The sequence below is a fragment of the Gavialis gangeticus genome, unplaced genomic scaffold, assembly GCF_001723915.1.
Source record: "Gavialis gangeticus isolate Ggan-Ray unplaced genomic scaffold, GavGan_comp1, whole genome shotgun sequence".
NCBI lineage: Eukaryota > Metazoa > Chordata > Crocodylia > Gavialidae > Gavialis > Gavialis gangeticus.
In genome coordinates, this window is record NW_017729022.1 from 132,470,107 (window position 1) to 132,482,879 (window position 12,773).

The 12,773-nt window shown below is 40.3% G+C and overlaps 2 protein-coding genes across 2 annotated transcripts in view; one reads left to right on the forward strand and one right to left on the reverse strand.

The window, feature by feature from the left end:
• Nucleotides 1-6,512, forward strand: part of CHGB (chromogranin B) — a 44,755-nt gene extending 38,243 nt beyond the window's left edge. The window contains exon 6 of the mRNA XM_019515882.1: nt 1,402-6,512. Coding sequence (XP_019371427.1) covers nt 1,402-1,485 — 84 coding nt within the window. The 3' untranslated portion in view covers nt 1,486-6,512. The remainder of the gene's footprint in view (nt 1-1,401) is intronic.
• A 1,442-nt stretch (nt 6,513-7,954) lies between these two features.
• Nucleotides 7,955-12,773, reverse strand: part of TRMT6 (tRNA methyltransferase 6) — a 21,982-nt gene continuing 17,163 nt past the window's right edge. The window contains exons 9-11 of the mRNA XM_019516207.1: nt 9,705-9,807; nt 9,533-9,619; nt 7,955-9,326 (exon numbers count right to left, since the gene is read on the reverse strand). Coding sequence (XP_019371752.1) covers nt 9,153-9,326; nt 9,533-9,619; nt 9,705-9,807 — 364 coding nt within the window. The 3' untranslated portion in view covers nt 7,955-9,152. The remainder of the gene's footprint in view (nt 9,327-9,532; nt 9,620-9,704; nt 9,808-12,773) is intronic.

The window sequence follows — 12,773 nt, forward strand, 5'->3', positions numbered from 1 at the left end:
GGTGGGTGCCCTGGCAGCTGGACTGGCTGTGCGGGCTGAGGGCCCCATGCCCGTGCATGAGAGGGAAAACAGGGGTGTTTAATCCCCCTCCCTGCCCCACCTTTGCCCAAGGCACTGCCTCTGCCAGTGCCATGCTCCCCACCCCTCTTGGGGACAAACTTAGCAGGGGCTGCTTCCTCCCTCCCCCTCTAGGCACACCTGGGCTGGGATCCCTCCCCAGTCATACATTAAACCCCTCCCCAATCATACTTAGCCGCCTGCCAGGGCCTGGGCACCCAACTACAAAATTACTTCACAGATATTTAAGAAGTCATATAATATTCATAAAAACATGAAGAGGAGAGAGCCATTGGACAAGCTTTTGGGCACCAAGTACCCTTGTTCAGGTGACCTGAGGGAGGACATTTGATGCTCAAAAGCTTGTCCAACAGTTTTCCCAAGTATACAGTTGATCCAGTAAGGTACCAGAAAAAAAATCCTTGCTTCTCGATTATTTCCTGGGCTATTATGGCTATAACAACACTCCAACCCCACTAGAAATATAGGGCATTTATACACATACTTTTTTGTTCCGTGATGCACTGGAGATCTGCTGCTTTAGAGCCGACTCAGTTCATCGAGTCTGCTCTGCACATGAGCTGTGCTGCGCTGTGTGCAGTTATATAAGCGGCAAAATGTGCATTAGTGCACAGAAAATGGTGGCAGTGTGCTTTTGAACTAAAGCACCTTCTATGTGCTTTTGAATTAAAGCACCTTCTATTAAGGAGACATTTAACCTAGCAGTGACTTTATGGGCATTTTTACACGTAAAAGTGCCTGGCCCTGTGACGCTTGCAGTTGTATAAGGGGTGAAATGCGTGTCAGTGATGAGAAAATGGTGGCACGCTTTTGAACTAAAACACATAGCAGGTGTGTAAAAATGCCCATAAAGTCACTGCTAGGTTAAATGTCTCCTTAGTCCAATACAAAATTCTCTGCCCCATGGACCCTATTTGGAATTCTTCACTCAGGAAAAATTCAGGCCCCAGAGGGTGCATCTACACAAGATGCTTTACTGTGCAATAGAGCAGTTTACTGTGCAGTAAGCATGCATGTCTACACATGCACACACTGGCTGCTGCAGGGGGCCAGTGCAGGGCCAGGTGGGGCAGAAGCAGATTGCTGCCATGAGCAGCAAATCTTTTCCAGATCCCCGCATATATAGATGCCTGCCCAGGCACGTTTACTTGTGAGTAGTTTCCTCGCAAGTAAACTGCTCTGAGATCAAATGCATGTGTAGACATCCTCACAAATAAGTAGGATAAACAGTGTTAAGTGACATCCTATAATTAGAGTTTCATATGATGATGAATGATATGAAATACCCCATTCTAAATTTATCTTGGTATTGATACTTCACAGGAAAAGGAACTGGAAAATTTGGCTGCCATGGATTTGGAACTGCAGAAGATTGCAGAGAAGTTCAATGACAACAGGAGAGGATGAAGATTGTTTGTGAGTGGTGTGGCATTTCAAAGCTAGGTGTAGCTTTGCTCACTCAGTACCTATATAGCTTGGCAAATTCATTGCCACTGAAGTGTCATTTGTCCTAAAAAAACAGGAAATGCAGTTTACTGTCCACTCAAGTGTAGTGATTTATACTGCTGGAAATGTTTTTAATTTGCCATTATGCTATTGAGATTTGAATAGCATGAATTCTAACATATAACCTTACATGCAAAGCAGATATTTTTAATATGCTTGTGCAAATATTTGTGTCAGTGTTCTTCAGAAATATTTGTCTGAGAGTTTGAAATAATAAAAACATTGATCTAGGACCAAATCCTTCTCCTTGCCTGATGTGTTTTGGTTTCACAATTCTGTGGTTACTTTCAAATAACCCAGATCAGACAAATAGATCTATACACAACACTGAAATGTAAGTTATGGATATTTTTTTAAAGGTTAGTATAGAACAGTGTGTCTTTTTCTTTAGTTTCAAGATAGCAAGTGCATGCAAAAGTATGCCAGGAGCTCTATAAGTTGAATCAGTTAACTCAGAAATCCATTGTGAATTACTGTGGTGTAAAATTAGCAAGGAGCTGAACATACATTAAAAAGATAAGCATACTGCATCACTAGCTGTATTTTGGTCAGTAATTTTGGAAATACACAATGCTTTGTAACTGGTCTGTTCTGCATTAGATTGTAAATGTAGGACTGGAGTATACCCACACTTCTTTGAACTGAGGACCCACCTCACTTGGTGGTCCTGTTACGTATGTTGGTGAGCAGCTCCCTCACCAACTATGTTGTTTTTACATAGCCTGCTCCACAGTGCCAGCCCCTTACTACAGTGCTCTGTTAATCCTGTAGAGACCAGACTATGGTTAAAAAGGGCTCCACAAAATCAGAAGTTTTAGATGCAGGTTCCCCTGTGAATCAGGTGCTGATGCTGAGTTTGGCTTTGTTCAACAGAGATTACTTGCTCAGAACAATGAGGAGGTTGCTAAAACCAGCTGTTTGTGAATCATGTGACACGAAGCAGCATACAGAATTCTCCCATAAATAGTTCTAACTACTATGGGAATCTTGGATCTAGGTTAAACCAAATGTTAGGAGAAGAAAAGGATTCTATTGAATTGGCATCTCTTTTTTCAGTGTAATGCCAAGATGAGGGATGCTCTACTAACATTTGAATGTGCTTCTATTTATGTTATATTATTGATAAATATGAGGCATCTGTTATTCTTCTATGTTAATCAAAGTAGCCATCTGCTTGTTAAAACATTTAATCTTAAATCCAAAATTGCAAAATAGTTCAAAAGAGAAGTACCTAGTAAGGGTCTGAACCTCCAAACATCTAGGCATATACTAATCCCCTTCAATTTAATACAAACATTTAAAGGTTTGAGTATGTCCCGTAAAAGATCTTGGGAAGGGAGATAGAAGTTTTGGCTCCACTTAAATCAAAAGCAGGTTTGTCACCAGTTTCAAAGGAGGGCAGAAGTTCACTGGGATAGCTGTCAAAAACTTAACAGAGGCTGGAGCATGGTTCTAGAATGTAAATATCCCAACAATAAATACCTGGCTTGCCTACTTCTTCCAAATCTCTTTCTTTTAAGATGTGTAGCACAGTACAGTAACGGTAACACAACATGCTGTTTTTGTCCCTCCTGTTATTACAAAAGGAAAAAACATCTTTAAAAGCAAGGGTTATGAGCAAGTAGTAAATTTCAGAAGCTGCCAGGAATGTGACAAATCCACTTTTCTAGTGTTCTAATATCAGGTTCTAGGTTGCCTTTGTCTAGCGCTGAATATGAACAGCTAAGATGACTATAACACAACAGTTAAAATTCAGTGAAATTTTGTTTTAAAATAACATGCTTTAAATATTCATACTTACATTTTTCATCTACATCATCATATATTGAAGCATGAAACTACAACACCAAGAATTCAGCAAGCCTGATGATGTTTTAGCTCAAACTTTGTCATTTGATTTATAATAAATATAATAAATATAATAAAGTTTTCAGCAACGTATATGTATATAGCAGGGGCATCAAACCATCTGGTGCTATGGGGCTGGTCCTGGGCCAGAATGGGACCACAAACTAGCCCTGTCTCGGGCCACAGGTGACACGTGCAGTGGCCCAGAGCACAGCTTGCAGCATGCATGCCCCAGCCTAGCCCAGCCTGAAGTGTGGCCTGGGGTGCAGCCCACTACACTCACCAAACCAGCGCTATGCTCCCTGTGCAGCCACAGTAGCACATAAATCCAACATGAGCCCCCAGAGGATAGGGCTCTGCAGGCTGGATCTGGTCAGTGGGCTGTATCTTTGACACTCCTGGTCCATAGAATCATAAAAAATAGGGCTGGAACAGAACCTCTAGGGATCATCAGTGCTCAAGGCAGGATCACCTCTCCCCCTACCTAAGTCATCCCAGACAAAGCTTTGACTTTAGACAAACACTGTTGAAGGTTCCAGGTAGATGCCTCTGGAAAAGCTGAGCCATCTCTGTTGGAACAGCTTGTTGGGGCTCTGAGACCAACTCTTGTGGTAGTTCTGCTATTTGTCAGCCAGATTCTTCTGCTTCTGTTATTCCACAGGCTGACAAACCTAGCAATATAATAGGCCAGCAATATTGAATGCACACGCTGCCTATTCTAGTTTTATCCCAGGAACACAATTGCATCGCCTGTTCATTGCCTATTTATCTGCTATTGCCTGGTGGATGGATGACACAGAAAACTAACAGAAGTGAACTTTTTGTGAACAATTGCCTGCTTTTGTATTTGATTCCCACAGCAGAGGATATTCTGGTCTTGACCAAGTATAATTTATTGAGGTTATCAAAATGTACAATCACATTCAATGAGACTAAGTGGTATACAAATACTATTTAGCTTGCAAAATATTGATCTCTATTTAGGCACTCTCTGTTTAAGTGCAAGCTTGACGTATAAACTGCTAAGAGGATCAGGGAAATGCAGGCTTGATGATTATTGATCTCTTGTTATTTCAAAGGCTAAAGTACTGTAGCGTGAGAGACAGCAAAACAGTCCCTAACATTTCTTGTTGGAACATAGAGCAAGGGAGGGGAAGGGGAGCAAGCAGAAATTCTTCACTTCGTTTCACTTTTTAAAGTTTGTGACACCTTAAGCATCTTCTGGAAATTCTGTCGGAATTCCTCGTCTGGTTGGACAGATGAGTTTCCAGCTGAAACAGCTGTCAATCCGTGGTGGTTTGCTGAAGTTGACAACTGTTGCAGTCCATTTAGTTAAGCCTTTGGAAACTTTGATGTTTGTATTTGCCATGTGACGTTGGAATATTTAAGTTAATATTTTCAAGTTTTATTCTATAAAGATAAGACCTGGAAAATTTTTACTCTTTTTCTAAGTGAAAGCTAAGATGACCAGATAATAATTCCAGCAGCTTGGTCTTGAAAGAAAAAAACAAAACAAGCCACAAATATGGCAAATTGACAACACTGAAAACATCACAAGAATTGTACAAGGCACTTCAGATGATTGTCTTTCACTGGTGCTGAAAGCTTTCTAGAAGTTTGCTACATTCTCAGAACACCAGGCAGCAGCCACCTTTCTACATCCTGATGCTTTTTTTGAAGTAGCTGATGTGCAGTTGCCATTGAAATCCAAGCTGTCAGGAATAACGATGTTTCTACTTGGTGCTGCACTTTTGTAACAGCAGACAACAAAAAACTCTCCTGCTCAGAGACCATGCTGATTCTTTCAGATTTATCAGCAAGCAGTCTCTGGTACTATTGACCTGAAGGTTTTTGTCAGAACCTGAGTAGGAATAAATTCAATGGCTCTCAAACAGCTCCATTTGTTTCTTCTTGAGGTTAGGGTTAGCGTGCCCAGGCCTTCCTTCTCATGCAGAGTGCACTCCTGTTTGATTCTGCCAACCCAGTGCCTGTAGGCAATAGGTAATGAGAGCTGTGATGTTTCTAGTATGTTAAGGACAGCTAGGTCTACATCAGTGTTTTTCAGACTGTTTAGCAGAACCCTGGTGGTCCATGATAGGTCATCAGGGGTTCCACAATGAGACTGGGGGTAATGGCAGAGTGGGCCAGGCGGTGGTGTGTCACCATTGCCAGGCTCCATGCATTTGGGTAGGGGGTTCTGCAGCAGTAGTGATATGAAAGGGTTCTGTGACTTCAGGAAGTTACTGTTTCCTCAGGCCAATACAGCTGGCTGACTTGAGCATTCAGAGGGACCTGAATAATGTGTGAATAAGTGCATGTTGGCTGAGATTCATCCCAGGTGCAAATAACAGGAATTTTATGTGGTTAAGTCATTTCCAAGAGATCAGAGTGACCACCAGCCTCAGAACCTTCTGAATGAAACTGAAAGGCCACTTTATTTGGCACAGGCCAAGGACAGTTTTCAGCAAGTCATAATTAGCAGCTGAGCAATAGTCTTTTTTCAAGCAAGACACAAAGCCAGTGCTGTTCTAAGATAGCTTTACCACCCCTTTGAAAAGTCAATTATCTGCTCACAAGCATGGAAAACACAACCTCTCCCCACAATGTTATAGCAAGTGTCAAAAATAAATAAATAAAATTATGTCCTAGCAAACAACAGGCTTGGAATATATCCCTAAATTATGAATGCTGGAAGACTAGTTCGTTGGCCATCTTAACTATTGTGGATCTCATTAGTAATAAAGCTGTAAAACAAAGATTTTTGTAAGGCATGCAAGTGTATGTATAGGTGAGTGAGTGGCTGAACCAGGTCTAGAGGAAGACTAGCACAACGTGGCCATTCTTTTTTTGCCTCAGAAATGGCAACTTTTGCTGTGCCCATACTATAAACACGGAATGTACAGAGCAATTTCTCATGACATCATTACTTGGACCTTTTCTATATTTGATTCACACATCAGTGTTCATTTGGCCACAAATAAAACGTTAATGTATTGTCGGATGTGGATACTACAGTTCTTATGTTCTGCACTCACTGTCTGGGTATAGCTTTGTTTCTACTCCAGGGGCTGTGCTAAAGTTAGCCACCTTTTTCTTTTTTGTTGTTTGACTAGTGGGGGGAATAGAGTTTCTTTCACTTTACCATCTTGATTTTGAGTATCTATTGGACCCCTGGATAGAGAAATAAAACTTCCCTTAAAATAAGAAATATCTGTTATAATATAAAGGTTCAAAATAAGGTTTTCAAAAACTTGCATTAGGCATCAAAATTGTAATTTACATTTCCGTAAAGCTTTCCTCTTCTGGTTGTCTTTAAAAATCTCTTTAATGGCTTAATATTGTGTTGGCTATGCAACACTGGCCAAATGCTCTTCAGCTAGTCACACATTTGGTATACACTGTTTCATCACTATATGCATTAAATTGTTGGTCTGAGAAGTGGTACATGACTTGCGTACTATTAAGTTGCTTACATTAAATGGATTTGTCACATTCCTGCAACAAATAACATTACCGCTTGGGGTGGGGGGGGGCAAATGTTACTGCACCCTTTAAAATGAGGTGGCTTAGGTCAGTAAAAGGATCAATACAAAAACAGATTTACAGATAACGAATCACAAGATTGACTGAATGAGGCATTTGATTTTAAACAAGCTACCTCCTCCATGTTTATGTACATCATTTTAGTGTTTTTTCCAAAGCTAATTTTCTCAGACTGTAAAATCAATGCGTCAAAGAGCATTTTTCTCAGATTAGCTGCATGACAATCGGCATGAAGCCCCGTGTCTCCTGTTTCAAACATAAGTAATCCATGATAAGAAAACAAATGCAACTTTGATGGTATGCCCCTTATCTAGATCTTTATATCTTCATTGCTGTAAAAAGGCAATTATTTAAATATCTCACGGTCTCAATGGCAGGTACCTTTACTTTGCAGGTAAATAAGAACTATGGCACACAGAGATTTGACTTTTTACATGTCAAAAAGCATAAAAATAACAGTAGTTGGAATAAGTCAAGAAACCCTAACTTCCAGCCCCGTATCTATCACTGTAGGTCAAGCTGCTGACAGACAGACAGATAGATGCATGTACTTTGGGCAGCTTTAAAAAATTCCACCCCATCTTTATTCAAAATATGCATGAAATAAAAGGAGTTCCTTTCTCTCCTCAGCACCCCCATCCAAAAAAAAGAAAAAAAAAATCCTGAAAAATGTCAGATGTAAATTCAGCAAATCTCATCCTTTTAAATGAGATCAGTTTCCCCTGTGTTTAAGTGTACCTAAAATGACTAAAAAGCCTGATATAATGTATGTGTTGGGTCATGGGGGAGGGGAGGGAAAGTGGGGGGGAAATCTAACCTAGCTCTTCAGAAAGGACTTGTCAGAACTGACTACACCAAGAAAGTTCATTTCTCCCAGTCTGCAAGACTTTCGCAGAGAGTAAAAATAAGAAAATGACTAAAATCTTACAAAAAGAAGACGAGCTTGGAGACAAAATCTGAAGCTCAATCTATTGCTCACTCAAGCAAAATAAATAAGGCTTTTATTTCAGTGCATTTAGACTACTCTGAGCTAATGTTGAAAAGCATTACCCTTCTAGCTAGCAGTATACAACACTTTTAATGCAGTCCTTTCATAAAAGCAAATGCTGGAGCTACAGCTTCCATCCCTGGGTTCTGGCCAAGCAGAAACCCATCAGCACCAATGGAACCCCCATGTGCTTAGAGGTCCACACTACTGCATCCGGACAGCCCACGTGGGTGGGTGTATGTTGTCAAGAGTACCCATTCCCATTCTCAAGTCATTTCACTGCCCGACCAATAAAGAATTCCTGCCTCTTTAGAAAAGAATTCTTGGAGTTTAATTGAAGTGGCAAACAAAGCATTTTGCAAGCTAACAAAAACTCTACACACCATAAGAAGCATAATAGCAAAATAAATATGGCCGTTTTCAAAACTGTCACAGGTTAACAAAAGAATAAAAACAATATAAATCTGCCTTCAAAAAAGGGAAATATGCGCTACCCAACAAGGGCACTTAAATTAAACATTTGGTATTCCCACTTATATACATACACCTGAAGTTTTGCATTTTCTTGCTTTTAGGAACAGAGGGTCAAGATGTAAAAATTCAGTTTTAATTTGTCATTTTCATTTCAACCTTTTTTCATTTTCCCATTAGGAATAAAAGTGCATGATCCTGTTGCATTTCATTCTCCTTCTTTAAAAAAAAATCATTTAAAAGGGGCAGGGTTCTATATGTAAAAAGGGAACTCATTTACTATACAGATTATTTTAACCTGATGTAGCTGCAAGGCAAAAGGAAGCTAAATAAAGTTTCTTAATTCAAACCCAATCTCTGTGAAAACACTTCAGCATCTCATCCAATTCTTACAGCTACCAAATAAAATTGTTTCACTGATCTAGTCTCAGCACATGGCCTCTTTTTTAGCATGATTGTTGGAAAGCATTTCCAAAGTTACTGAATCTTCATTGTGTTGTCTGCACAAGGTGGCCTTTAAAATATTTCTTCTTCCTGTCACGGTGTTAACAAAGGAAATGGAAAAAAACCCTTCGTCTAGAATACAAGTCTTTTGCTTCTGTTGGCAGGTATACAGTTGGTATGTTTTCTCCACGTTGTCAAGAGCACAGAATGTACATTAGTTATGTTACTAACTACAATACTTCTGAGAACTAAAAACAAATCAATTCTTTAGATGCTAAGAATGAAGTTCCTCAAGTTTGCGCTTTTTAGATGTTGGCTCTTCAGTCTTCTGTGCTTCTAACCTGCCAGCGTCTGATTTGCCTTTATCCATGACAACAGTAATACCAGACAGCAGGTACCCCCCACCTCCACTCATCGTCAGTTTTGGATGGCTCCGATCTGGCAAGACCTTCATAAAGAAACAAAAACATTCTTCGTAAGGAGTTGATTTTTTTATGTGGACTTGTTAAATAAAGAACATTAAGGAAAACTTATTTTGCAAGAGTGCAATTCCTTAGCATGAAAGCAAAGGCGTGTTAAATTCCTGAATTGTTTCAGGCAATAGAGGTGTTTTTGTGGCAAAAAGACTGTTCTCACCCACCCTGTGATTCTCACCTGGTAATTTCGTAGCCAGGTTTCAGACAGCTTGAGGTTAATAACACCACCCTTTTCTCTGAGTTTTGTGTAACATTCTAATAATGGCTGAAAAAAACAAAACAAAACCCACAAGTTTACCATCTCATCTCAAATTTGTTATATAATAACTATACAAACATACTTGACTTACCTCCTTATATTGGCAGTAGACAACAAAAGGCCTTGATGGAGCAACAAATTCCAATAATGAAAGTAACAAAGGAGTTGGATGGAATCTGCCCGCTACAATTAAGCTGTAACAAATTTTACAGAGGTTAATTTTGTGTTTCCATCAAAGCAATAAACTTGTTCAGAACAGTCATAGCTGACTGCACTAATCAGGTAAGAGAAAGCTATACCAAATATAAAACAGCTTCCTTTAAGCAAAGGAATGTATTGCCCCACCTGCCCTTTCCCAGACTTTCACTATGATTTTATAAGAACCAAAAGATCTTGCTCCAAGTTCACTTTAAATTTTGCCAGAGGTGATCATCATTATCCATTATTTCTGTGTACACTCAGGCAGAGTTCTTTACACTGGACAGTTAAATATAACAATCTCTCTAAAGGAACTTAAAGCAAAATAGTCTTTATATTCATATTTGGGACTCGGGATCACATCATATCGAAGAGAAATTATATTCTCGACAACTTTAAAGTTTCCCATTAAATACTGTTTTCATCTTCATTTTGCACGTACAAGTAAAAGAACCCCCAAATTCTCAAATTTTCACTTTTTGGTTCAAGATACATTTAGATGTGTACAAGTTAATCTTGCCTTTTATTTAGAGGGTGGTTCACATAGAAAAATGATTTTACCAACACTAGGGTTCCTAACACATTTTTGCTTTCAAATAGATAATATTGGAAATGCAGGCAAGGTCACACAACAAATGAAAGATCCCACTGCAAATCATCACAACTAAGCTACTCTTAAACCAATGGTTTTCAGCCTTCTTAGACCAAAAGCACCCCTCAGTGGACTCAAGGAACCCTTCAAACAATGCCATCTCTTAGTTTCTCAATTTCTGACTACAGAAAGATAATATATTATTTTTTCTGTTATAAAAAACTCAAAGACCACAGCAGGTCACAGTGTTTTAATGCTGTGCATTCTTTTGTGAAATCTTTGGCTTTATCTTGTGAATCACATTTGCACACCTAACAGCACCCCTGAAAGGATCTCAGGGCACCCAGGGTACCCTGGTTGAGAATCAGTTTTAAACTCTTCTGCTCTGTAGAGTAGCATTACAGAGCAGTGACTTCCCCTGAGACTCAAGGGCTGGTCAAATTCCCCTTAATACACACTCAAGGAATAACTAAGCAGGATGCGCAAACAGAATATACCATCACCTATTACATAAGGCTTGGGGGCACTCCATGCAGTGTTGATGCTAGTCTGCCAGACAACAGGAAGGTAAGCATGAGAGGAGGGACAGAACACTATATTTTCAGATTGTGCTGAATCATATGGCAGCCACATATTGCTGCCACCAGGCAGCCTGGCCAGCCCTAAAATGAATGCTACTGGAACAAAAGAGGGAAAAAAAAGAGAGGGGTAACTAATTCTGCAGAATTATTTCAACAGATTACAGCTAAATTTCACTTTGTTTGCATGAGTAAATCTAATAATGCTCCAGTTTCACATTTCTGTAAACACTCAAACTGCCTTCAACTTTTCTTCTGGCTTATGAGATGAGCTTAAAATCTCATGAACAGCATTAGAAGGATGGACCCAGTGCAAACAGAATATTACTACCAAATTTAATAGCAAATGAATACTTTTCATCATTCATAAACAATCTGGATTTACTGTGCCGCACAGAAGCCCAGTTTTGAATGATAGTTGGGAAAGTACAGTTTACCCATCTCCCAACTTCTTTTTTCTCCAGCAATAAGTCGAGTCTTTTGTTTAGCTCTCAAATTAAACTCTTTCCACCTAGTCTCTTCTGTCCCCTCTGACAAAACAGAAGATCTTGCCCTACTTCCAAGCAGTCTTAAGCTCATTGCCTGCTTCCCACTCATATGCTGGCCAGCTTCACAGTAGGGCTCTACTCTCTGAGCGCATGTACACAAGACACTACTGCACATTGCTACTGTGCAGTAAATTGTTGCTACTGTGCAGCAGCATTGGCGGGTATTAACCATGACACAACATTACTGGGCAGTAGCATCTGAAAAAGAAAAATGTGCAGTGACAGTATTGCACATAATGCTGGTTACAGCGCAGTCATTTAGTACTTGCTTATGCAACTACTAAATGACTGAGCAGTAACAAGTGTGCAGTTCACTGCTTGTGTAGATGCAGCCTGTATTTTGTGACAACTTTCTCCCCCAGCACACTTAACCAGTGCATGCTCTCTCCCATCTTTGGAGTTTCCATCAGAGAGAAGAGGGGGCCATGCAGGCAGGCAGGCAAAGTGAAGAAATTTGTTATCAGCAGCCATCTGGGACACAATATAGGAAAGAAGTTATAACATGGGTCTGCTTCCCAACAGTCAAAACCCTTTTGGTCTCCTTCCAAAGCAGTGCTTCCTAGTGATTTCCAGGCAGTCCTTGAGAACCGGCTAGTCCAAGAAATGCATGTTATGATCAGCTGTGGTCATAAAAGTCAGAGGAGGGAAGTACCCAAATCATCAGAGAGGGAGAAGTTTGGAAGAGACCAAAAGGTGATGTTGTTTCTTGACCTCCAAAGATGTGCAGCAACAGAAACATTTTTACTGCACTGTACTCCTAACTGCATGGGAAAAACAAAACCATGTAGCAAAAACTAGTACTCCAGTCCAATGTTTCCCAACCAGTTGGCTGCAACACAGTGGTGTGCCATCAGAAATGAACAGGAGAATTTTGCTGTGGCAATGAGCTACATTGAGCTCATAAGTATGTGGATGGGGGATGCCTTAACAGGTGTGCCGCAAAACATTTTTATTAACTTAAGTGTGCCTTAGTTTCATAGTTTCTAGGGTCGGAAGGGACCTGAGAAGATCATCTAGTCCGACCCCCTGCCATGGCAGGAAAGAGTACTGGGGTTAAACGACCTCAGCAAAGTGATCATCTAACCTCTTCTTAAAAACCCCCAGGGTAGGAGCCTGCACCACCTCCCTTGGAAGTTGGTTCCAGATCCTAGCTGCCCTGACTGTGAAATAGCGCCTTCTGATGTCTAACCTAAACCTACCCTCTGCCAGCTTGTGACCATTGTTCCTGGTCACTCCTGGCTGTG